At 51.0% G+C, this 22,594-nt stretch overlaps 1 protein-coding gene across 1 annotated transcript in view; it reads left to right on the forward strand.

Annotated features, from left to right (window-relative positions):
* Window positions 1-22,594, forward strand: part of Agap1 (ArfGAP with GTPase domain, ankyrin repeat and PH domain 1) — a 345,764-nt gene that overhangs the window by 34,498 nt on the left and 288,672 nt on the right. The window contains exons 3-4 of the mRNA XM_013023308.1: window positions 7,365-7,423; window positions 12,442-12,529. Coding sequence (XP_012878762.1) covers window positions 7,365-7,423; window positions 12,442-12,529 — 147 coding nt within the window. The remainder of the gene's footprint in view (window positions 1-7,364; window positions 7,424-12,441; window positions 12,530-22,594) is intronic.

Raw genomic sequence — 22,594 nt, forward strand, 5'->3', positions numbered from 1 at the left:
CTTCCTGCAGGCTCACTTGCTGTCATTGGTGTGGAGGTATCATGAGGGAAAGAGGGTATGTTTATCTGGGGTTTGGGGGTTGCCAGCGATCAGGTTGTTCCTTTTAGCAGAGGAAATCAGCGCTGACTTTTCTGTGGAGCCGACAGCCCTGACATCCATTTAAAGTTGAATGTAGTCTTTCCCCCAAATCCCCACTGCATCGGGACCCTCCCCCCATGCTACTGGGGTGGATCCCTTGCTTTAAAACTCCAGGGGCATTTCACGGTCTCAAGTTATCATTCTGAGTCATGGAATACTGTCCAGAACGGGATCCCCCATGTAAGGGGCATCCCCAGGCCTCCGCAGCCCTGCAGCAGGGTCGCTCCCCTGCTGCCCTCATCCCTTCCACGAGTGTCTCGTCCCCCATCCTCTCTCCATGATGCTGGCCAGGGGACCAGGCTTGGGGGGCTGTGGTCCTTCAGACTCATGTGGTGGCGGTGTTTGTGCCATGCCCTCCCTGCTGTCTGGGTGGCCGGGAGACCCGTGCAGGCCGGCAGCAGGCAGGCGCTGCTCTTCCGCAGGGGCCAACCTGTGGTGGGTTCCTCTGGGCACCTGGTGCTGAGAGCCACGCTGCCTGGGATGCTCAGGAAGAGCCCCAGCTAGGGAGATTCTCACACCCCAGCCTGTGAGGGTGGTACAGAGAATGGACGGAGGGTGCAGGCTTCAGGCTTGTGAGGCAGCCTCTGCCAGCTGTCCCGGGGGGCGTCCCGAGGCCAGGGTTGCCGTCCCCGACTCCCCTGAGGCCAGCTTAGCCTCATGCCCACATTTTAAGACGGGTCCTCCCAGATCCTCACGTTTGTGTCCTCTTTTCCCTCCCTTCAGACTGAGTCCGCTAACACGCCTCGCAAGCTGTGCTCAGAGGCCAGCACTGCCGCCCTGCCTCAGGCGGAGTTGGGCAGTGTCACTGAAGGAAACCACTGGTTTCCTGTGAAGTCAACTCCCTGCCAGTCCCCTTGTGCCCCCCTCGCGCCCCCCGGGGCTGGCAGCCTTTGCCTTGGGATCTCCTTGGGAGAGAGGAAGCAAGACCCCCGTTAAATGTTGCTTGTGTTTACTATTCTGAGTCATAGCTGAACCCGGGGACTTGGTGCTCGGGTTGCACCAGAGCAGGCTGGGACTGCTGCACAGGTGGACACTGCTGTCGTGTTGGCTGATATTTGTCACCTGCATGGAGAAGGTGACTGGGCAGAAGGGTTGCTGCAGGATGTGGGAGCAGAAGCCATCTTACTTGTGAATCTTTGAAGCCATCAGGAGGCAATCTGAAGTTCTGTGGAAGCTGAACCTGACTGGTACCCCAAAGGTTTGTGCATTATCCCATGTGTTAGAGATGTGTTAAAAATAGATACGTAGATATGTAGGTGTAGACATACAGATATATAGGTGTATAGATAGAGTTATATATCTCTATAGATACATAGATAGCTTAAAAGGATTTTCAAATGGAAGTGAGAGCGCATGGTAGAAAACAGCCAGTGAGCCTCTGCTGGACCTGCATTTGAAGTCTGTGTTAGGCCTTGACTGGCACCATGCGGCTCTATACCTGCTTCTAGAAACAGGGCTCCTTATTCTGTTAGATGTCAGCCTCTGCTTGGGTGCAGCCGCCATGCCACCAGGGAGCCCAGGACCCCTCCCTGGACACACGGACAGACTTGCTTTTCTCCACTGTTGCTTTGCTTGCTATTTCAAGGTGACACAAATGCTTTAAAGTTAAAATAAATGTTTCTTCTCTTTTGCCAAAAAGAATAGTGCCAGCAGCTCACCCCCATATTCCCAACTATATGGGAGGCTAAGATCTGAGGACTGGTTTGAAACCGGCCCAGGCTAGAAAGTCTGAGACTCTTATCTCCAGTGAAGTACCAAGAAAGCCAGAAGTAGAGCTGGGGCTTATGTGGTAGAGCACCAGGCCTGAGCATAAAACCTCAGGGACAGAGCCCAGGCCTTGAGTTCAAGCCCCAGAACTGGTATCCATGTGTGCAGATGCATGCACGTGCATGTGCACGCACACACGCACAATTCTGATATTTCACCTTCCTTTTTTACCTTTGTAATTTCATGAGTTTTAACTAGAACTTGTGTTTGTGGTTAGGTGGGGGAGAAGTAGACATCAGAGAGCTTGAAGTCTTTCTAGATGCTGAGCTTCAGCTTTGAAATTCTGAAGTGTGCACAACTCTCATGTATGTATGTGTGCACATATGTGTCGGGTGAGTCCACTGGCCAAACGGTGTCTGGTGTGATAGGTGGAGCAGAGTTTCTGGCTTCCCTGGTCAATGGAGAACGTTAGTGAGCTGTGGGTGGGGTTCCGAAGCTCACTCAGCTCCCGAGAGTGGGTGGGTGGGTGGAGCTGTGCAGTCAGAGGCCTGGTTAGAAACAGGCCAGCCCTCCTGTGCCTTCAAGGCTAGGTGCCTACAGTCTGGGCAGGTGGGGACCAGGTGGCCTTGTTATCCAGTTCAAGTCCTTTGATAGATCTCATTTATCGCAACCCCCCTTGTGCTGTTCTTTGGCCCTGCTGTGTTTGGCTGAGGTAGCAGGCATTCCCATGATTATTTTAGGGTGCAGTAGAGCTTCTGGTGTGTGCTGGTACGCGTGCCGCGTGCTCGGGTTTTTTCCAAGCTGTGTATTGAGGCATACGGGACTGCCATTGTTCAGCGCTTCCGCGCTGCCTGGGAGATCTTTGTGCCCGCGCTCCTCCCAGAGCACTATGGGCTGTGGAGTGCTGTGTATCGGGTGCACCACCCCAGGCCCGCCACGGCTCCTTATCACTGTGAGTCAAGCACCTCCAGGCTGCGAGCTGCCCGTGTCTGCAGGTGGATGGGGCACCCAGCAAGTGGGCACCAAGGCCATGCTCTGTACTTAGACCTCATGGCAGAAGGCAGGCTGGCACTATGGTAGGCCCACCCTTCCCCAGGCACTGGCCCCATCATCTTCTGGAACCTTTTACCTTGAGGAAAAGAAGAAACAAGTCTCAGAGACCAGCACATTGCCTGAGGTCATTGGCGTGGCTGGCATGGTACACAACAGGACAGGAGAGGGGACTGGGAACCTGGCTTTTTCCAACTTGGCGGGGGGCATGGCATACAGCTTCAGAATTTATAACTGATGGAAGTGAGCTACCGTGGTAAGGGTACTTGTACAGCGAGCAGCTTGGTTCTAGGGTGGTTGACAGTTGTTTTTAATTACTGGAATTTGTCCACAAACCAGATTCATTTTGCATTTTGTAGAGAAGACCTCTGTTTTGACTAATTGTGGTTTCTGAGTTCTTGGAACATGTTGCCTGCTCTGGTTTGGAATATCAGTGGCGATGGCCGGAGTGGGACATGTGGTCCAGAGGAAAGTGAAGCACAGCTCTGTTTATGTAACATCAGTCTTCCCCTTTGCTAAACCACTGTCCTTAGTGAATTAGTGACATTGAAATTTTAATCCCAAGGCTTTTTCTGCTCACTCCAATGTTAAGTGTAAGTCTCATTGGGGGCTTGAAGCCAAAAAGAAGGAAGTTAGATCACAACTTTGGCACTTTTTGAATAGCAGCGCATGACTGTTGGGGGCAGGCGTAGAGGTCAGTGGGACAGTACAAATGATTCCACTGTAGGTGTTCATACCACCTTCCTGATTTCTCTGAGAACCAGAAGGTTAGTGGTGTCCAGCCACGCACAGGCCCTGCCAGTACGCAAGCTCTGAGCTGTGGAGGACAAAGCCGTAGGTAGGGCTGGATAGAAGTTCTCACCTTTGTGGTAAAATCCTATGTGACAGGACTCAAATTCTTGCTTTTGAGACACAGGGTCAGGAAAAGGGAGCAGGAAGCAGTGCTTGGAGGGATGTGCCATGGGACGGGGGCGGGGGGGGAGGGGGAGGCAATACTAGGAGGGGTGTGCCATGGGGGCAGTGGTAGGAGGGTGTGGGGGGGGTGGGGTGTGCTGGGCAGCACAGTGAAGTGCAGCCCTGGCACACATCTCGGGGGCCGTCTCACACCTAAGCAGCCACTGTTTAGGAACTGGGTGAGGGGTCTGGGCTCCTGGGGAACGCAAGCAGACAGACAGCTGGGAACCAGCCAGGAGTCTACTGGGTCTTGTACTTTTGCTGTTTGGTCCAGTTAGGTTTTCAAAAAATGGGCTTGTCTGGTTTTCCAGTTGGAGCACACATTTTCTGCGTAATGAGAGCCTTGAACTTCCTGGGAAAACCAATGTGTGGCTCTACATATAATCAGTTTTGAAAATAGACCTAGGTTGGGCCGGGACTCCCAGGAGACCCACTGGATTTTAGGCAGCTCATCTCGGGGCCCGCCCCTGATGTCAGCAAGCAGCGAAGCGGGAAGTCTGGTGGGGATGGACATGAAGAGCTGGCTGGTTTGGTTTGGTTTTTCTCCTGTCTTTGCTCGAGAGGTCCCAGGTCTGCTCTCTCATCCGTAGTCGTGAGTCCTCTTTGGTGGCTGAGTTTTGGGTAGAGCCCCATTTGGCAACTCCCATTCTGGAAGAACTTCGGGGGTGCTTTCCCGAGCAGCTTCCCCCATCTCTCTGCACCTGTGTTTGGAGCTGAGGGTAGGAATCCTGATTGGGGCGGGATGCCTGGCTGCAGTAGGCAGGGGCTGTACTTTCTTGGTGTTAGGTTTTACTGCAAGTGGGGGTTCACTGGGGCAGAGCCACCGCCTCTGGACGTGAGGGACATGATGGCTGCCCGGGAGCACACGTGTGTGGTTTGTGCGCATGCTCAGCTGTGCTGTCAGAAGCATGTTTAGCCTCTGTTAATGCCTGGGCCCTTGTCCCTTCCACTCATGGTGTGAAGTCTCAGGTAGGGGCTGGGCCTGGTCACCCCGGTAACCCCCTGAATGCAGTCTCCAGCCACGGGAGACTGCAGGAGTCTGCCACATTCCATAGCCTTGGTGAGGCTGCTGACCACGCTCAGGATGGGATGGAAATCTTCACGCAAATGTTTCTAATAGGAAATGGGTTATTTTGCCAATTAAATCAGGCATTTGTCTTATTAAAACACAAACATACTTTATCTGATTATGAGTAAAACACCACCCCACAATGCTGCCCTGTTCCTATAATCATATATCTTTGTCTAATGGAGCCTTGCTTAACTTATCATGAATATTTAATGTTTGTTGTGATAAATTTAATCTTCAGGTAGTACATGTTTAAAAATCAGCAGTGCATTTTAGTGAGGGGAGCTCATTTAAATTCATACTTTGTCTTACTACTAAGGATCGTCTCATAAACTATCGTGCTTCATTTTTCACCTGCCATTGAAGGTGGCGATGAAAAGAAAACCATCTTATTCCTACTAGTGTCTAGACTTACTCCAGCAGTTGTTTTTTTTGTTTTTTGTTTGTTTGGTTTTTAAATGCTGGTACTGGGGCTCAAACTCAGGGCTCTGGTGCTGTGCCCCTCAGCGTTTTTGCTTAAGGCTGGTGCTCTGCCATTGAGCTCCACTTCTAGCTTTTTGCTTGTTAACTGTCCTGGTGATTTCAAACCACGATCCTCAGATCTCAGCCACCTGAGTAGCTAGGATGACAGACCTGGGCCCCCAGCACCCAGCAGTTGTTAGGTTCTCAGTTTTGCTGGAGTTGTTCTCAGCCTTGAGTACTTGTATACTGTGCATGCGTCCCCCCCCCCATACTCTGCTGTTGATGAGGATCCTGCATGTCTCCACAGCACCTTGCCTTCATCACCCAGTGAAGCCTGCTGATACTTGTGGTCTCATTGCTATGTGTTGAACTCTTGACCTTTTCTGTTGGCTGCTTAGAATTCCATTATATGCATATCTGTAAATGAACTTAACTAGCTTATTAAAAGTTCAGCAACAGGGAGACTTTTGAAACAGTTGGATACCTGTTCATCATTTCACAGGACCCTTGTCATCTGCCTTTATCTTACCTGTGGATTCCCGTCATCCTGCGTATTCTATCAGGCTATACCCAGATAACACAAAACAGTAGTGATGTTAGCTACTGTTTCCTGAGTGCTGACCAGTGTCAGGCCTGTACTAGTGTGGACCACCCTCTAATGGTTCACAGGTGCTGCCTTCACCTGTGGTGTGTTAATGGCTGGCTGGAGAGCGGGTGTTCAGGTACACAGCTTAATTTGTATTCCCATATTCAGCCCCTCACTTCGATCTGCTTCAGTGGACAGGCCGCCTGTCCACCTGGTGGACGTGTGCTTTGTTTTCTCAGTGTCCAGCTTCTCTGTTGCAAACAGCTCAGCCAGCCCTTCCTCAGCTTTCTGAGGTGAGCCTGGCTCCCGCAGGTCTATCCCGCCGTCCTTCTCCAGGCAAGGTCTCCTGTGATGGAAGGCCCACCTCTCAGTATTGGTGACTCCTTCCCTCTCACTGCAGGCTCACAAGAGTCACCCACACTGAATGCCAACCCTCACTGCAGGCTCACGTCACACCGAATGCCTGGCCAGCCGGCCGGCCTGCCTGCCTCCAAACACACCTTCCAACCTTCTCCATGTAGCTACAGTGATCCGTCCACAGATGGCTGGCCATACGTTTCCAGTGGCCCATCGCTTTGCTCTGAGCATTAGATGGGTACCTTCTGTGTAGGACTCTTCTGGAACAATGAAGAGTGAACACATTTCAGCTTTGGGGGGAAATGTGTAGAGAGCAGATTCCATGACAGAGATCAGCATCCCTCATTTCCATTGTGGTGGTTCGCGTGGCCCCTCCACAGCCCATGGTCTGTACTGACTGAGCTATGTGGGACTTTGTTTATGGCAGGGACACAGCAGGTTGTGAGCAAGGTCACGGTGGTTGGGTCATCTGGATTGGGTGGGCAGTGGAGGCTGGCCTGAGCCTCCGGGTTGGGGGACAGCACCACTGTAACGAGCCCCATGGGGCCTGGGACCCCTTGTCTTTCTGACGTGTTCTCAACCAATTTCGCTGGAGGTTTGGTGTGAGGTCTCTCTGAAGACAAAAACTCCTGGGGGGGCCTCGAAACCCTGAAGTGTCACTTGCGCTGTGGCTGGTTAGAGCTTCAAAATCTAGTTATCTTCTGTACCTAAATGACTATTCCAGTAGAAAATGAAAAAAGGAAAAATGGATTGATGCAAGGTCATTTCCAGGAAGGTCAGGTGCCTCCTGCAACATCTTCAGGACTGTAGGAGACGCTGTCAGAATGGCCCACAGGTGTCGGGATGCACTAAGCCTTGGGCAGGGGGCGATGGAGCCTGTGAGAGGCTGGCGTCTGGCCGAGGCCTGTGAACACGGGCGTGTCACTGCCTCTGAAGTTACCACAGGGAGGCTGGTCTGCGTGTCCTGAAGCGCACGGTCGGGGTGTTTTGACTTGCACTTGAGTTATAGCCAGTAACCTTGCCTTCTTTTCTGTTTTACAGATGCTTTCGTGAACAGCCAGGAATGGACACTGAGTCGGTCCGTGCCGGAGCTCAAAGTGGTGAGTGGCGTCTCCTGGCCTCAGTGGCTCCTTCTTCCTGTGGGACGGGAGGTGGCGTGTGAGTTTGTGAGGCCTCTCGTGGAGCTGCCTGTGGGTGTGTCCCCATGCAGGGCCAGTTGTCTAGTACTTGGAGCTGGAGCCCTGAGTGTGCCTGGGAGAGCTAGATAGCCACCCCACGAGGTGGCGGGGTGTGAACAGCATGGGGTCCACTGATCCCTCTCACACACCCCCTTACAGACCTCGACCACGGAATTATTTCTCCTTTGCAGTGTCATGAGGGTTCCTGTAACAAGCCATCAAAGTTTTGATAGTCATACATACAGTATTACTATAATATTATATAAGATATATTACATATGCATATATACATATGTGTGTGTATATACACATAAAATATGGGTGGCACTGGAGCTGGCACTCAGGGCCCCACCCTTGCTAGGCTTGCTTGCTAGGCTGGTACCCTATCACAAGCTTTACTTTCAACCCTGCACTTTGCTGATAATTTTGGAGGCAGTCTTGTGGACTTCTCTGCCTGGGCTGGCTTGAAACCACAATCCTTTGGATTCAGCCTCCTGAGTAGCTAGGGTTATAGACACAAGTCACTGATCACTGACATCCCAGCTCTTGTATTGGTTGAGTTGGGGGTGGGAGGGGAAGGTATCTTCACCAGGCTGGCCTTGAACTGAGGTCCTCTTGATATCAGCCTCCTGAGTAGACAGGCATGAGTCACCACACCCAGCTAGAACTTAGGAGAGTTCTTTGAGGAGACCATATATGATTCTTACCACCAAGAAAAATGACTATTCTACACTTAACCAGGGAGGACAGAGTGCAGTCCAGTGTTGCTGATTACATGAGAAGGCAGTGCGGGACTCCCTTTCCCAAACTCTAACTAACTTGCTTAAAAGCTTGCTTGAGTTCCCCACCTGGGTTGACTGTGTCACAGACAAGCACATGTCAATGGTTTGAGGTCCGGTCTCTGCCCCTGTGTGTGGTTGGAGGAGACCCTATAGGGCTTCCGGCTCTGTGGTCACAGGTACCTTCCTGTGGTGGTACCCCAGATCCTTGTCCTCATGGGCACCCCAGCAAACCTTGGGTGCTGAGGACCCACGTGGCTGGAGAAGCACCCCTTGGTTCTGCAGAGTAGCCTCCCGGCACTCGGCGGCTATGACTGACAGCTGCCCTTGTGCAGGCTCCCAGCACAGGTGCCATGTGGCCCCGGCCCTGCCTCCCAGCACAGCCGTAAGTGATGGAACGCCAGGCTCCCAGTGGACTCGTGGAAGGTTGCGCAGTAGATCATTAATCCATCAGGGAAAACAATTCAGCGTTTGCTCTCTTTGCAAGCGTGATGGTGCCATGCTTTGAGGCTTTCTGCAATTGTGTTGTGTATGATCAGATCTTCCACACAACCAGTTGCTTTGGGTGCTACAGATCTGGTCCCTGCTAGGCTGCACAGCTTCATGCTGTGGCCTGCGCTTACAGAGTAAATAGACTCCATGCCCACAGGCAGGGCTTGGTCAACAACATGTCACCTGCTGTTTTGCTGCTTCTATGCTTTCCTTGAGCTCCCAGCTGGGATATTTTTCTTACCTAAAGACTCCATTTCCTTTGCAGCAGACTGCTGTTTAGCAGGTGAGTGGGCATCCTGGGGTGCTAGGGAAATTGGTTTTAAAGGACAACTATGTTCTGCTTTTCCTCCAAGAATTTGATAACACCAGCCTAGGCTCTAAGCCATCATGATGCATTCAAGGTCCAGGTGACAGCCTTCTCTCAACAGACTTGCGTGGTGTGTGTGTGTGCGTGTGTGCACCCCACTTCCAGCTTTTGGGTGGTTAACTGTAGGTCAGAATCTCAGGCTTTCCTGCACTGGCTGGCTTTGGACTGTGATCCTCAAATCTCAGCCTCCTGAGTAGCTGGGATTACAGGCTTGAGCTACTGGCACCTAGTAGAAATACGTGGTTTTGACCTTGTCAGCATGCCACATTTCTCCCTACTAAGCCTTTTGGTCCAGCTTTGGTTGATTCTGACCTCTCTGGTTGATGTCCACAACACATTGTCATGGTTTTGCAGTGCAGCCTTTACCCTTGCCCCCTTGTCTTACCTCCTCCTTATTCTTCAGCTGGGTGTCTCAAGTTAAAATAATGCCCACAGGGGTCTAAAATCAAATAAGACATCTTGAGCCTACAAGTCAAATAAATAAGACATCTTGCCTTCACCCAGGGGCTGATGGGTAATTCTTCTGAGGAGAGAAGGGCTGAGGAAAGCTATGTAGAGAAAGCACAAGGCTGAACAGTGCTTGATTTGGGAGCATTTCTTTCCTCAGGGAAGAAAAACTGATCTTAATTAAAATTTTAATTCTGTGGCACACTGGTTTGGATTTTCTCACAGTGTGAAGCCAACAAACAGCAGGTACCCTTGAGCCAAGAATAGTTAATAGGTAGATATGCTCAGATGATAGCGGCCCTAGGTAAAAGGAAAGGCACAAGTTGGGCCTGGAGGAAGCGGCTGCGCGCAGGGTCTCTCTGCGGAGTCTGGCTCTGAGCCCGACCTCTCAGCTGTAGAGTAAACCATCTCATTCACACTCGCCAGCATTAGTCATCCATTCATGTTTTCTACCAGCGCCTTGAGTCTTCTTGGGCTGTGGGTGGTGGAGACAAGTTGAGTAAGACGCAGCCCCCGCCCAGAGGGAGCTGTCAGTATCAGAGGAAGCCAGAGCCAACCTCCAGAGCACATGAAACCGTGTGTGCAATCACACAGAGCCGCATGTGTGGGGGCTGAGGGGGTGGGGATCGAGGCCGTGACACCAGGAAGGTGTCCTAGTCCATCCTGGCTTCTGAACGAAAGAACAAACATTTTCTCCTGGTCCTGGAGGCGAGAAGTCGAAGGTCATGGGCCTGGAAGCTTGGGTGTCTGATGAGGACCTGCTGTCTGGTCTTGTCCTGTTCTTACATCATAGAAGGGCCTGTTTATGAGTACCGTGTCTTCCGTGATCCAAGCATCCCCCAGCGGCTCTGCCTCCTCAGGTATCACCTTGGGGGTTAGGAATCCACTTAACGAAATTTGGTTTAGAAGTGTTCAGAACAGAGACTGGAAAGGTGGCTCAGAGGTAGAGTGATTGCCTTGCGTGCATGAGGCCCTGGGTTCGATTCCTCAGCACTACATAAGCAGAAAAAAAAGCCAGAAGTGGTGCTGTGGCTCAAGTAGTAGGGCGCTAGCTTTGAGCTGAAGAGCTGAGGGACAGTGCCCAGGCCCAGAGTTCAGCCCCATGACCAACCAAAAAAAGTGTTCAGAAGGCTTCTGGAAGTGATGACATCTGAACCAATGGCTGCTATAGGAGTAGGATTTCCGGCAGATGAATGTGGAAAGTTCTCATATGTGAAGCAAAGACTGTGGACATGAGGTTTGGTAGCTGATTGATGCACAGGATGCAAAGCTAGGGGCAGGAAGCCGAGCAGTGTAAGTGCTGAGTGCATAGCTAGAGGGCGGGACAGGCGGTGGTTGGGGAAGGTCCTGCCGAGGGGTTGCAGCAGGAGCTGTCGGCACTGGTTGAAGGCGGTCTGGACTGCTGTGCCACAGTTCACACAACATACGGTACTCATGAATTCCACTCAGCGCTTACCTGTTATCCACACTTGTATGCCAAATTCTCTCTCACCTGTGTTTCTTCTAGATTCTCTGTTCTCTTCCTATGTGTTCTTCTAGATATGGGTATCACTTCCCACTTAACCAACCTTCTTTCCCACAGAGAATGGGGAGATCTGGACTGCGGGGACTGAGCACCAGGCATGTGCATGCAGGTGCCCATGAAGAACTGTGGTGGGGTGGGAGGAGGCGGGAGAGGCTGCTGGGTCAAGGAGTGGGGTGGGCGGTGCTGGTAGGGCAGCCCCATGGTGGCACCTGGGGTTTCTGGAGCTGAGGGCCAGACGGAGCCTGGATGACATGGCGGGTCTTGGCCCTGGCCGGGAGTTTGAGAAATGAAGGTTGTATGTGACCTTGGGCCCAGCTTCCCTGCCACCACAGGCTCCAAACTGCAGGTGCCTTGATGCAGACAAGAGAGTGGCAAGGAGGTGGCAAAGCCAGGAAAAGGTGGGCAGATCGGTGAGGGAGGGGGGCAGCATGAGGGGAGGGTGTGCGTGGAGCCCGGGGTGGGCTTGCTTATGCTCAAGAATTGGTGTGGCCCAGCTAAATGTGAATAGGGAAGTTCTCTAGAGGGAAGAAAAGACTGGAACGGGGGGGGGGGAGGCAGCTGCCAACCAGAGCAGCTTCATAGAGCAGGACAGGGCTCCCCAGCCCTGGCCAGGGGCAAAGAGGCCTTCCTGCAGGTCACCCGGTGCAGCATCTTGGCCATTGCATCAGGATGCTGTTTCTGGAGAGTCACCATAAACAGCCTTGCCTGCTCAGGTACCAAGGAGAGTGGCCCCCAGGCCCTTGGGAGCTTCCGCCCGGCTGAGCACCCATCCGTGTCTCCACCAGCTTGTTTTTCTTGGCCCTGCCTTTCCTCAGTGTTGGGTTCCTGAGAAGCAGGCTTGCTGTCTCTTGTCTCTGGGTCCCCTGCCTTTCTTCCCCAGCCCACATTTACTCCCCACACTGCTCTCTTCCCTCCCAGCCCCACCCACATCTGCACCAGGTTCATCTTCTCAGTGGAATGTACCACCTTGTTGTACCGGGTTGCTCCGCTCATCCCGTCTGGCGCCCTCCTTGGTAAAGTGAGGCCCCAGTCCCTGGACAGCTGCCCCAGTGCACACATTCCTGATAATTCCAGCAGCAGCCTTACAGAATGCACACCCCTGCTGATGCACGCCCTGGTGGTGTTGGGCCAGGCTGACCAGGATGCGGGCAGCTAATGGGGAAGGCTGGTCTGCCTGACCCCAGCAAAGTCATTCCTGAGCTCATTTTGGTCTTCCTTGCAACATGTGGTTAGGATTATTGGGTCACTGTCTGTGTTGACCTCTCTGGGTGCAAAAAGCCAAGTTGAGTCATTCAATCACCCTTAATGGTTGTCCCTTTCTCTGCTGCAGGGCATCGTGGGTAACTTGGCCAGCGGCAAGTCGGCCCTGGTGCACCGATACCTGACAGGGACCTACGTCCAGGAGGAGTCTCCCGAAGGTACGCCCATGGCAGGCAGTGACAACACGCATGCAGAAGAGTGTAGGGATTTGAATTCTTTAGGAAGTTATAAATTATTGCTTTGATGAATCACATGTCAAGAAAATAACAAAACATGCCAAGTAGTAAAAATCTTTAAGTCTAAATTGTTCTTTCTGTAGAAATGTTAGCAAGCCGCTTCTGTCGCAGTTCCCGTGAAATTCCATTGAATTTATTTCCCGTCTAATGGTTTTGTCTTTTCAAATATTAGTCTAGTGTTACTCAAGTATTGGTTGGCTATTTCTCTGGTCTGGATAATGAGTTTTTAAGTAATCTGTCTGTAATGTGACTTTAGTCACAGATAACTAGCTTTTCTAGAGAAGAATCCAGATTCTCACCACATGTTTGAGTATGTTTTCCCCTTTTATATTGTATTAAAACATTTAGTAATCATTTTGCATGTGAGTTAGGTATTTCTTTTGCCATTAGACATTTGCTTCTTTTGTTAACATATCCATGTTTTATTTTCTTGCTTTAAATATGATGATGATGGTAATGGCAGGAAGCTACTTAGCTCCCCGATCAAGGCGTTAGCAGTGTTATATTTTCTCCTCATGTAACCTTTTGAAATCCAACTGTGAGACACTGAATTTCTGGTTCCTTCTTTTTCTTACTGGCTGTTCCATTCTTTGCAGACATGGATGCAGGTAACTACGTTTCCTTCATGGCAGCGCTTGTCTTGATCTGGAGAGAGCTCGGAGGCACAGCTCTGTACTGTAGCACCCTTCCCTCTGTGTTCTGTGTTCCATCCTGTGCGGCTTCATTTTACCGGTTTTTTTTTTTTTTTAAGTTCAACATTCCACCTTGTTTTGTCCCTTAGACGTCTTTTGAGCCGTAGTTGTAAATAGCTTCACGTGTCTCTGTAACACCTGTTTTAGCATTTAACTCTTGTCCTAGGAATAGCACAAAGAGGGGCTTGCCTGGGGCCCCGCCACTATTCTGCAGAGTTCTGCAGTCGCGTTTTGCAAACCTCATGGTGGTCACTTCCAAGAAAGACCCACTTGTAAATTTTCCCCATTTTTCTGGTGGTTTGGGTAGATGAGGATCAGAAAGAAAGGCCTGCATGTGGGAGCAATCAGATGGGAGAACCCTGGGCTGTCCTGTGAGCATCGAGCCAGGTGCTCATGGGCATGGCCTCCTCCACTCCGGCCTTTCCCCTGGGTTCCGTATCTGAGCCACACGCGTTTTATGTCAGCCTTTGTCCCTCCATGCAAACCAGAAAGTGAAAGGCACTTTGATTTCCTTGGAGAGGCTATAGGACTTTGGGGGTTTCCACATACTTCTCGGGACTTGCCGTTGTATAGTTTATGAAACCAGCCATGGTATGTCTGTAGCTCAGCACCTGGCAGGGGCAGCATACCTGCAAACCTTCCATGCCTTCAGCAGCCCAGCTTTCAGTCAGAGATCACCAGAAGTTCCAGGTCAACTCTTGGTCAACGCTTGTTGACCTTGCTTTGACCTTGCACACTCTTAGATTCAGATGTCTAGAGCTGCTCGTGGGATCCAGACCGTGTGTCCATCACAGGCCTTCCCCTGAGCTGCTGCGTGGTCATTCTCGTGGCTTCTGTTTTCTGTTTGGCCTTCGGGTTGGTCCCAGTGTACTGGTCCCATTGTAATTTCTTTGTACTGCACAATTAGTGCTTATATTTCCACCGAAACAGAGGCATTTCTCTTGACTATCTGTGTATCAACCATGTATCAACAGTTAAAACTACACCCAGTGAGACGGTGTAACCATGAGCACTAAGGAGCCTGCTTTTTAGCTTTTTCAAGTGAAACCTCTCATCACTGCACCGGGATTTCAGAGCACTGCACGTGTGAGATGGTAGCGTGCGAGGGGGCACGAAGGGACTGTATCAGGGAAGGAGGGGTGTCTCCCGTTGGGGCCTCGTGGGATCTCTCATCGCGCGGTCAGCTGGGTCAGCGTCCCTAAATATGGCCACGTTTAAAGCCCTGCCCACCCGGCTCCTTGGATTTGCCCTGTGGTTCTTGCTGGGATTTCAGTGGTGTATCGTGTCCTTTGTCTGGAGTCTGACCTGCGCCGGGGTATTTGCACTGCTGCAGGGAGGGGAGGGGATGTGCTGAGACCTTTCCTTTTTTAACTTTGGCCAGAACGTTCTGACGTGAACCTTCTCCAGGCTCCAGAGACCATGTGTCCTGCTGGCATCCTCGCGGCATCTCGCTGCAGCCCAGAGGGTGACAGTGGTGGTCTTCTCAGCCTGCGGTGGCTCCTGGCAGACACTTTGAGGAAAGAGCTGACTCATGAGACTGTCAACTAATTTTAGAGCTGGAGTTCACATGAGGAAGGTCTTCAAATACTATGTTTAATATCCTTTTTAATGGCTGACTTAGTGTAGAGACGAATGCCTCCATGGGACACTGTGCCTCCCTAAGAGTAGCTGCGAGAGAGCAGCTCTGTGAGGGCAGTGTCATTGGTGCATGCGTGTGTGCGTGCATGCGTGTGTGCGTGCATGTGTGTATGTGTGTGTGCGTGCATGCATGCATGCGTGTGTACAAGTGTTTAGAGTGTAGGATGGTGTGTGGGAGTCCAGGACCATTTCAAGAAAACACCCACACTTCAGGGCTTCACCCAGAAGTCTTCCCTCACAGCTCTGCAGGCCAGAACTGCAACGTTGAGGCCTTGCAGAGCTGGAGATGCCTCTGGAGGCTGCGGGGGAGACTGCGTTCTGTGGAAGCTCCTGCAATTCCAGGTGCTCCTGCCCTGCTCTCTGCCTCCACCATCACGATGCGCTTACCATGACAGTGCCCACGCTTTCTTCTTCTTCTCATGAGGGCCCGCCCTGTTGTGACATGGCTTCCTGTCAACTGGTTACAACCAGAGAGACTCTACTTCCAGAAAATGCACCAGGGGTCACATTTGAATGGATATTGGGGGAGTTGCCAGTCAACCACCTCCCAGGCTTGTGTGTTACACACGGTGTTTAAACAGGAGTGGCACTCAGCACCACCCACCTGCCCATTGCATTCCATCCCCCGGGCCTCATGCTGTGAACTTTGCTGGCTGCAGAACCTAACAAGGGCAGAGTCAGGCTCCGTGTAACCTTCCTACCTCCCTGGTCACTTCACGGCTGCCATTCGCCTTCAGATAGAGAATCAGATGAAAGTCACGCCTTTGCCACCAGAGCCCTATTACCAACTGCTAGTCAGATTTGTGGATGGAGTTTTGGCTTTGTAACCTCAGTTCCCCGTCATGTGTTCCATGCTTAATATTCGCTGTGCGCCCTGCCTTCTGACACAGACCTAACTGATGCTTCTTGTCTTCTAACTCTTCCTTCCAAATAATGTCAAGAGAGGCTGCAGTTCTGAGTTCAAACTCTTGTACAGCAGCAGCAGCAGCAACAGCGTGGGGGTGGGGTAGGGGAAGGGGAGGCCACGGCAACTAAGTAATTACAAAAGGAAGAGAAACTGCTTATCCCTTATAGTGTGAGAGCGTTGGGAGTGGGGCACCTGCTCTCTTTGGTGAGGCCACTGGTGTCCCTTCCCAGGTCAGTACCGTTCCGCTTGTTCTGTGGGTGGTGGTCCCTGTGCCTGTGCAGAAGCCCCTGTGGAGGGACTTGAGAACCTCCGGGTGGCAGCCTCCTCCGTGGAGCTGCTGATCCAAGGCGGGGGAGGCGCCGCCGGTGTGCTGAGATGCCACTGTGGGGGCTGTAAGGTTGACAGGAGCACACCTAAGAATGGTCATAGCCTTCTCCCTGCAATCACACCCTGAAGCACCCTTGCTCCAGGAGGAGGGAGGCTGATTCTTCACAGAACTCAAGCTGTCTGTCACAGTTAAAAGTGGGATAAGCTGTGCTGCGAGCTGCCTCCTTTTGCGTCGTGTTCAGAATATAGGCCACGTCAGCTGCACAGGAGGAGGGGGAGGGCTGGGCCTGCCTTCTGCCCCTCTGCAGACCGGAGGGGCGGGCCCACGTGCCCGGCCTGTTGCAGTCACAGGAGGGTATTTGACAAAAGGCTGGGCGTGGCGTGGAGCTCAGGGCCCTGAGGCTCCTGGTCCTCATGGGCTTAGCTCATCAGAGATTGCTTCCTCAGTGTCTGTCCTCTTAATTTCTTGGGTCTTTTTTTTTTTTTTGGCTAGTCCTGGGTCTTGAACTCAGAGCCTGGGTGCTGTCCCTGAGCCTCTTTCTGCTCAAGGCTAGTTAGTGCTCCACCACTTGAGGCAAGGATCACTTCTGTCCTTTTCAGAGTAGTTTATTGACGATAAGAGTCTCTCGGATTTCCTGCCTGTGGCTTCAAACCGCAATCCTCACATCTCAGCCTCCTGACGAGCTAGGATTACGGACGTGAGCCACCGGTACCTGGCTGTTTCTTGGGTCCTAACCAACTCAAATGGTCAAAGGTTGAGGCAGCCACATGTTTTTCTGGGCCAGAGGCCTACAGATGCCTGACCAGGCTCCTGGTGAGGGGAGCTGACCCCTGTGACGCTATTCTGGCTCCACTCTGAGGATGGGAGGTGAGGCCCTGACCTGGCTCTGTGCTGCCCTGATGTGCCCCCCCCCCCCCCGTGGGAGGTGAGGCCTCTGACTCTGCTCTCTCCGTGGGAGGTGATCTCTCCTGGACCCTCTTCTCCCCCCCTGCCCCCCATTTCCCCACTCTCCCATCAGTGATTGCAGGAAGTCATACAGCCTGAAGCAACTATACATCACCTCCCTTCACAGAAGAGGAGGAAGCCTGGTGTCCTGGTTGTGACTGAAACGCGAAAAATGTAGGCAAAGGATTGAAGGGAGAACTGTGCTCGGGAACTGGCGAGAGCAGGCGGGGGCTGGGCAGTATCTGTGCAGTGTCCTATACAAAGGAAGGAATAGAGCAGAGGGAACCGAGAGGCTGGCTAGGAAAAGCTCTAGGCGATGCCAGAGAAGGCTAACCATGAGATTAGGATAGGCTTAGTGCAGTTGTCTTGGTTCCCTCTGGGGGCTGCTTCCAGACTCCACTAGATACCCATCGCTGCAGGTGCTGCTGCAGGTGGCCTTTGCATATAACTTGCACAGTCACTGTACATTTCCTCTAGTTTACTTACAGTGCCTAATGTAAACCATGTGTAAGTGGGTGCTCTGTGTTGCCTAGTAAGTACTGACGAGGGAAAGGGTGTGCGTGTCCAGTACAGGTGCACTTCTCTTGACCTGTGGCCCACAGGCGCAGACAGCCGGCTCTGAGAGAAGATGTGCCTGTAACTCAAAGTAGAACGCAAACTCTCGAGACGAGGATATAGGAAGTTTTTCAGTCTTTTTTTTTTTTTTGTATGGAGACCAGGGGGGTAGAAGGAGAGAGAAAGCATGCGCAAGCACACCAGAAGGGCCTCATTCTTTTCTTCTCTGAGAAGAGCCCAGTGTTGTGTTGGTTTCTGTCAGAGTTTGATAGAGATGCTAAGAAAGGCGGTGCTGTTATTGGTCACATGCTAGAGCCAAGTGACGCAAGGGGTGACAGGATGACAAGTGACCTGAGGCATGCTGGGATGCAGGAGGACCTCCCTCCCACCTTACCACCAAGACTTGGTCTTGCCTACAACGCAGAGGGGCCGCCGATGGCTGTGCTCGCCTGGGGCTGGTGCAGGTTGGGGCCTCAGCCTGTATCAGCCACTTCTAGTCTTGTGACACTGGGCATTGTCACCTCCTGAACCTCAGCATTCTCTTCCCTGCTTCACAGCTGAGCGAAGCACTAAACAGAGCAATATGTGTGAGACACTCGGTTCTAGCCTGCGTTGAGCAAGGCTCAGGGATCCACCGTGTTGATAGACTTGCTCCAGCATTTGGCCCCTTGGAGGAAGGAGTGTCGTCCTTGCGTGGGCCTGTCATACCTGGAGTCTTAACAGTCCCTGCCTCTCCTGTGCCAGCAGCCGCAGCCTTCCCCTGTGCTTAGAGATGGGACTTCCAGCCTAGAATGCTGGCCCCTCTTTGGGCTCCAAGTGTTGTCCCTGGATTCCTAGTGGTGGACAGCTCAGCACATGAGGCCGTCCTACACTGAATGGATTTCCCAGACTCAGTAGGTTATTCTAGCCACCCCAAGGGAAGCTCGACTCCATGAGCCGTTTGCTGGGGAGCCCACCCTATAGTTGGAAAACAGAAAACAACAGTGTAAAGTAGGCTGACCCCCTCTCACCGGCCTTCCTAGCTCGGGCTCCTGCCCACACCTCACGGGGGGCCAAGCTGTGCGAGGCACCAGAGCAGTATTGTCTGTGAGGGACAGATGCTGGGTGCCGGGCTGGTGGGGGGATGGAGTGAGGACCAGTGCCCCATCCTCTGCTTTCCAGTGTCGCAGAGGGGAGGCTGGTGCAGTGGAGGCTCGGAGACCTCCGGCTCCCTCTGTGCTTTGTTTGTGTTGCTTTTTCTTGGCTGCTGCCATCCCATGTCCTATGAACTTCCTGTTGCTGGCCCTGCAGTTGCCTGTAGGCCCGCTGTCTGTGTGCAGGGCTGCTCCCCCCACCCTGCCCTCCAGGACTTGGCCAGGAATGGTTTCCTAACAGATGTGCCCAGCATCAGGACTGTGAACGTGCTCTCAGCAGCACGTGGATTGCAAATATTTTGTTAATGCATGTTTACTTAGTCTCTTAGAAACAAACCACGTGGTAAACACCCAGCGTGATTCTCTGAGACCCTGAAATGCGTTTAAGCTGTCAGCTCCAAGAACCTTTTCCAAATCCAATAAACTTATTTAAAACAAAAAACCAACTTTGTCAGCTACCACTGCTCCACAGATGTGAGCGCTTGTTTCTAAAAGTGTTCTGTTTAATGTTCCCCCGGAAAACAAAAACCGGTACAATTCTAATAGAATCTGAGCTGTTTTGAAGTCTAGCCACTCTGGATTTGCAACGTGAATTTGTTACTTCTGAGAAAGTGATGGTACGAGTACCAAGGACTATAAGCAAGACTCAAGTTGAGCCTGCTGCCGGTGGAAGGTCCATTCATGCTTCATTTCTGCTGTTTTCCGTGGTAAGTCCAGATACCAGCTCCACCCTTCGGAAAATTTCACTCGCCCTGGGCGCTGTTCTCCCGTGTGCAGCTCTCAACCTGTGTGCGAGCCAGGAGATGTGGCTGAAGGCTGGAAGGACACTAGATTTCTTACAAGAACATTACAGAACACTTTGAGAGACAGGTTTGTTTTGTTTGATTTTGAACAAGGAAAGGGGGTTATAAAATGAGCATAGGGAGTTTGTCATGTTTCTTGCGTTGACAAGTCTGGCAGGACACAATGTATTATCAGTTGTTTGGAAGTCACAATGTTTTGACCCACGCATTAGCATTAATTCGACAAGAAATCCATAGCTTTCTGAATGCTGGGCACTGCAGTTGACATTTGCATTCCAAGGAGAAGCTGTTTCTGGATAAATAACTGTAATTCAAGGAAGTGATTTACACCTGGTCAGGTGAGATTCTGGGAGCACTCAAACCAGAGCAGGCCTGCTGACGGCTGCCAGCAAGAGAAAAGAACCGAGCTCCTCCAGGCTGCTAGCTGTTAGGCCAGGGACTCCCAGAGCCCAGAAATAGCACAGGACTCGCCACAAACACAGCTGCTGCTCCCCTCAGACCCTTGTGACATCAGATGTTTTCAAACCATTCTCCAACAGGAAAAAGAAAAATGCTTAGAAAATTTTACGTATTTTATATTTATATAAAGTTTTATATTTAAAATTTCTGTCGAAATTTTACCTCTATGGGTGTTTCTAGAGCCGTAAGTACACCGCCTTCATTTGAAGATTAATGCAGTCATCAGATCTGTCAGACCTGAACCACGATCACATGTTTTCACCTGGATCTGTGGTTTGTGTCTGCTATGTCTTTTAGTTCAACCACACTGGCTGAGAACCTGTGGCAGCATACCTACCTTCCACTTGTTACGATAGCAACCTGCTCTGATTGGAAGCCCAAAGGGTCAGATTCTCTGTATCTGTCTACATCTCCTTGAGTGTACGGGAAATCCACCAGCTTGAATGGGCACAGGCAGTGGTGGGATCCACCCGCCTACACACCTGGAACGGCCAGGGGATGGATGACCCTCAGGCTCACACAGAGCCTCTCTCTCCCTTCTCCTGCCTGAGTGCAGCTTATGCTCAAGCCCTTCCCTGCTGCCTCTGTGGCCATGTGATGCTTAGTGCTCGGGCCTGATGAGAAAAAGTTGGATGTTCCTCGGCAGCTCCAACTGAAGACTGGGGCTGCTCTGATTGGCCTCGTTTTTTATCACATTTTCATCTGGAACCAATCACCTTTGCCCTTTTTGGAGGAGATATTTTGATTGGCTAGTCCATTAGGTATTGAGGTGGGCTTAGTTTACCTGTTGAATAGGAGTGTCACAGAAAACTGTTGAGAAATTAGACCCTAGAAAAGTGATTGGGGACAGGTCAGATCCCATCCCTGTGTCCTCTGTGGCACAGACTTTGTGCTTGGGTGCTCTGTAATGTGACTTTGTCCTGATGAACAGGCTACATTATTCTGAGTTTGCACTGTGGGATCCCGGGTGCAAATAGTACTGTTTGCACTCTTCCCCAAAGCACCCTTGGCAAATATCTCTCTTAGCGTTTATAGACTCAGGGTATAAGTTGGGACCTTTTCCTACAGGTTCTCTCTTTTTTTTTTTTATTGTAAAGATACTATACAGAGGGTTACAGTTACATGAGTGAGGTAATGAGTACACTTCCTTTTGAACATTGTTACCCCCTCCATTGTTTTCCCCCTACCATCCATCCCTTCCCTCCCTACCTTCCCCGAGGTTCTTTTTTTTTTTTTATTGTGATTAGGTGATTACATAATTTCCGGAATTTCACAGTATTGTGGAATAATGACGCTCATTTAAAGTCACAAGTTCATTCTAACTTTCCTGGAGCAAATTGTCTATCACAGTCTATAACATATAACGGTGTTCACATGTTATATACCATACATGTGATCAGCAGCATGGGGATATTTAGTAGTGGTTTGACCAGATGAGTGGGAGTTCTTTGTTTCTTAAGTCTTGTTAGTTTTGTCGTATCACCTAACATTTTGGATTTAGCATCCACTTATCAGGGAGACCATGTACCATTTGTCTCTTCGCTCTTGGCTTACCTCGCTCAACATGATTCCTTCTAGCTCCATCCATTTCCCTGCAAATGCCATTATTTTGTCATTTCTAATGGCTGCATAATATTCCATTGTGTATAGATACCACAATTTTTGGATCCATTCATCTGTGGTGGGGCATCTGGGTTGTTTCCATATCCTAGCTATTGTGAACAGTGCTGCAATAAACATGGAGGTGCACGTGTCTTTGTATATTGGTTCCTGTTGTTCAGGGTAGATGCTTAGAAGTGGTATGACTAGGTCGTAAGGGAGGTCAATCTTTAGCTTTCTAAGGACCCTCCAGACTGCTTTCCAAAGTGGTTGTATAAGTGTACATTCCCACCAGCAGTGTAATAGGGTTCCTCTTTCTCCACGTCCCCTCCAGCATTTGTCGTTGGCTGATTTGTGGATGTGGGACATTCTGACTGGGGTAAGGTGGTATCTCAGGGTTGTCTTTATTTGCATTTCCTTCACCGCCAGGGATGATGAACATTTCCTCATGTGTTTCTTTGCCATTTTTATTTCTTCATTTGAGAAGTCCCTCTTTAGTTCCCTTGCCCATTTAGTAATTGGTTTGTTAGGTTTGGGAGGGATTAGTTTCTTGAGTTCCCTTTATATACAGGATGTTAACCCCTTGTCTGATATATTGCTGGTTTCCTACAGGTTCTTTCTTGATCCATGAGAGCAGAAAAGCATTGTCTTCAGGCTGTTCTGCATTGTTTGGGTCTTAAAGAGATGGCTTGTAACACCTTTTCTGTCACTCTTTTGTCTTTACTCACTATCATAACACCTCCTCCCATCAGATGTTTTAGGGTTCTAAGAAAAGGAGCTGGAGTTGCTCAGGAGAGAGCTCTAATGTAGACAGTCTGACCAGGGCTGGGAGATTTTGCCTGGAAGGTTCTACAGAAAGGGAGAAGTGCTGCAATGAAGCCAGACTCAGGATAAGGAGAAGAGGAAAGAAAAGGTGGGGTGGGAGGTA

The sequence above is a fragment of the Dipodomys ordii genome, unplaced genomic scaffold (genome assembly GCF_000151885.1).
Source record: "Dipodomys ordii isolate 6190 unplaced genomic scaffold, Dord_2.0 Scaffold1, whole genome shotgun sequence".
Lineage (NCBI taxonomy): Eukaryota > Metazoa > Chordata > Mammalia > Rodentia > Heteromyidae > Dipodomys > Dipodomys ordii.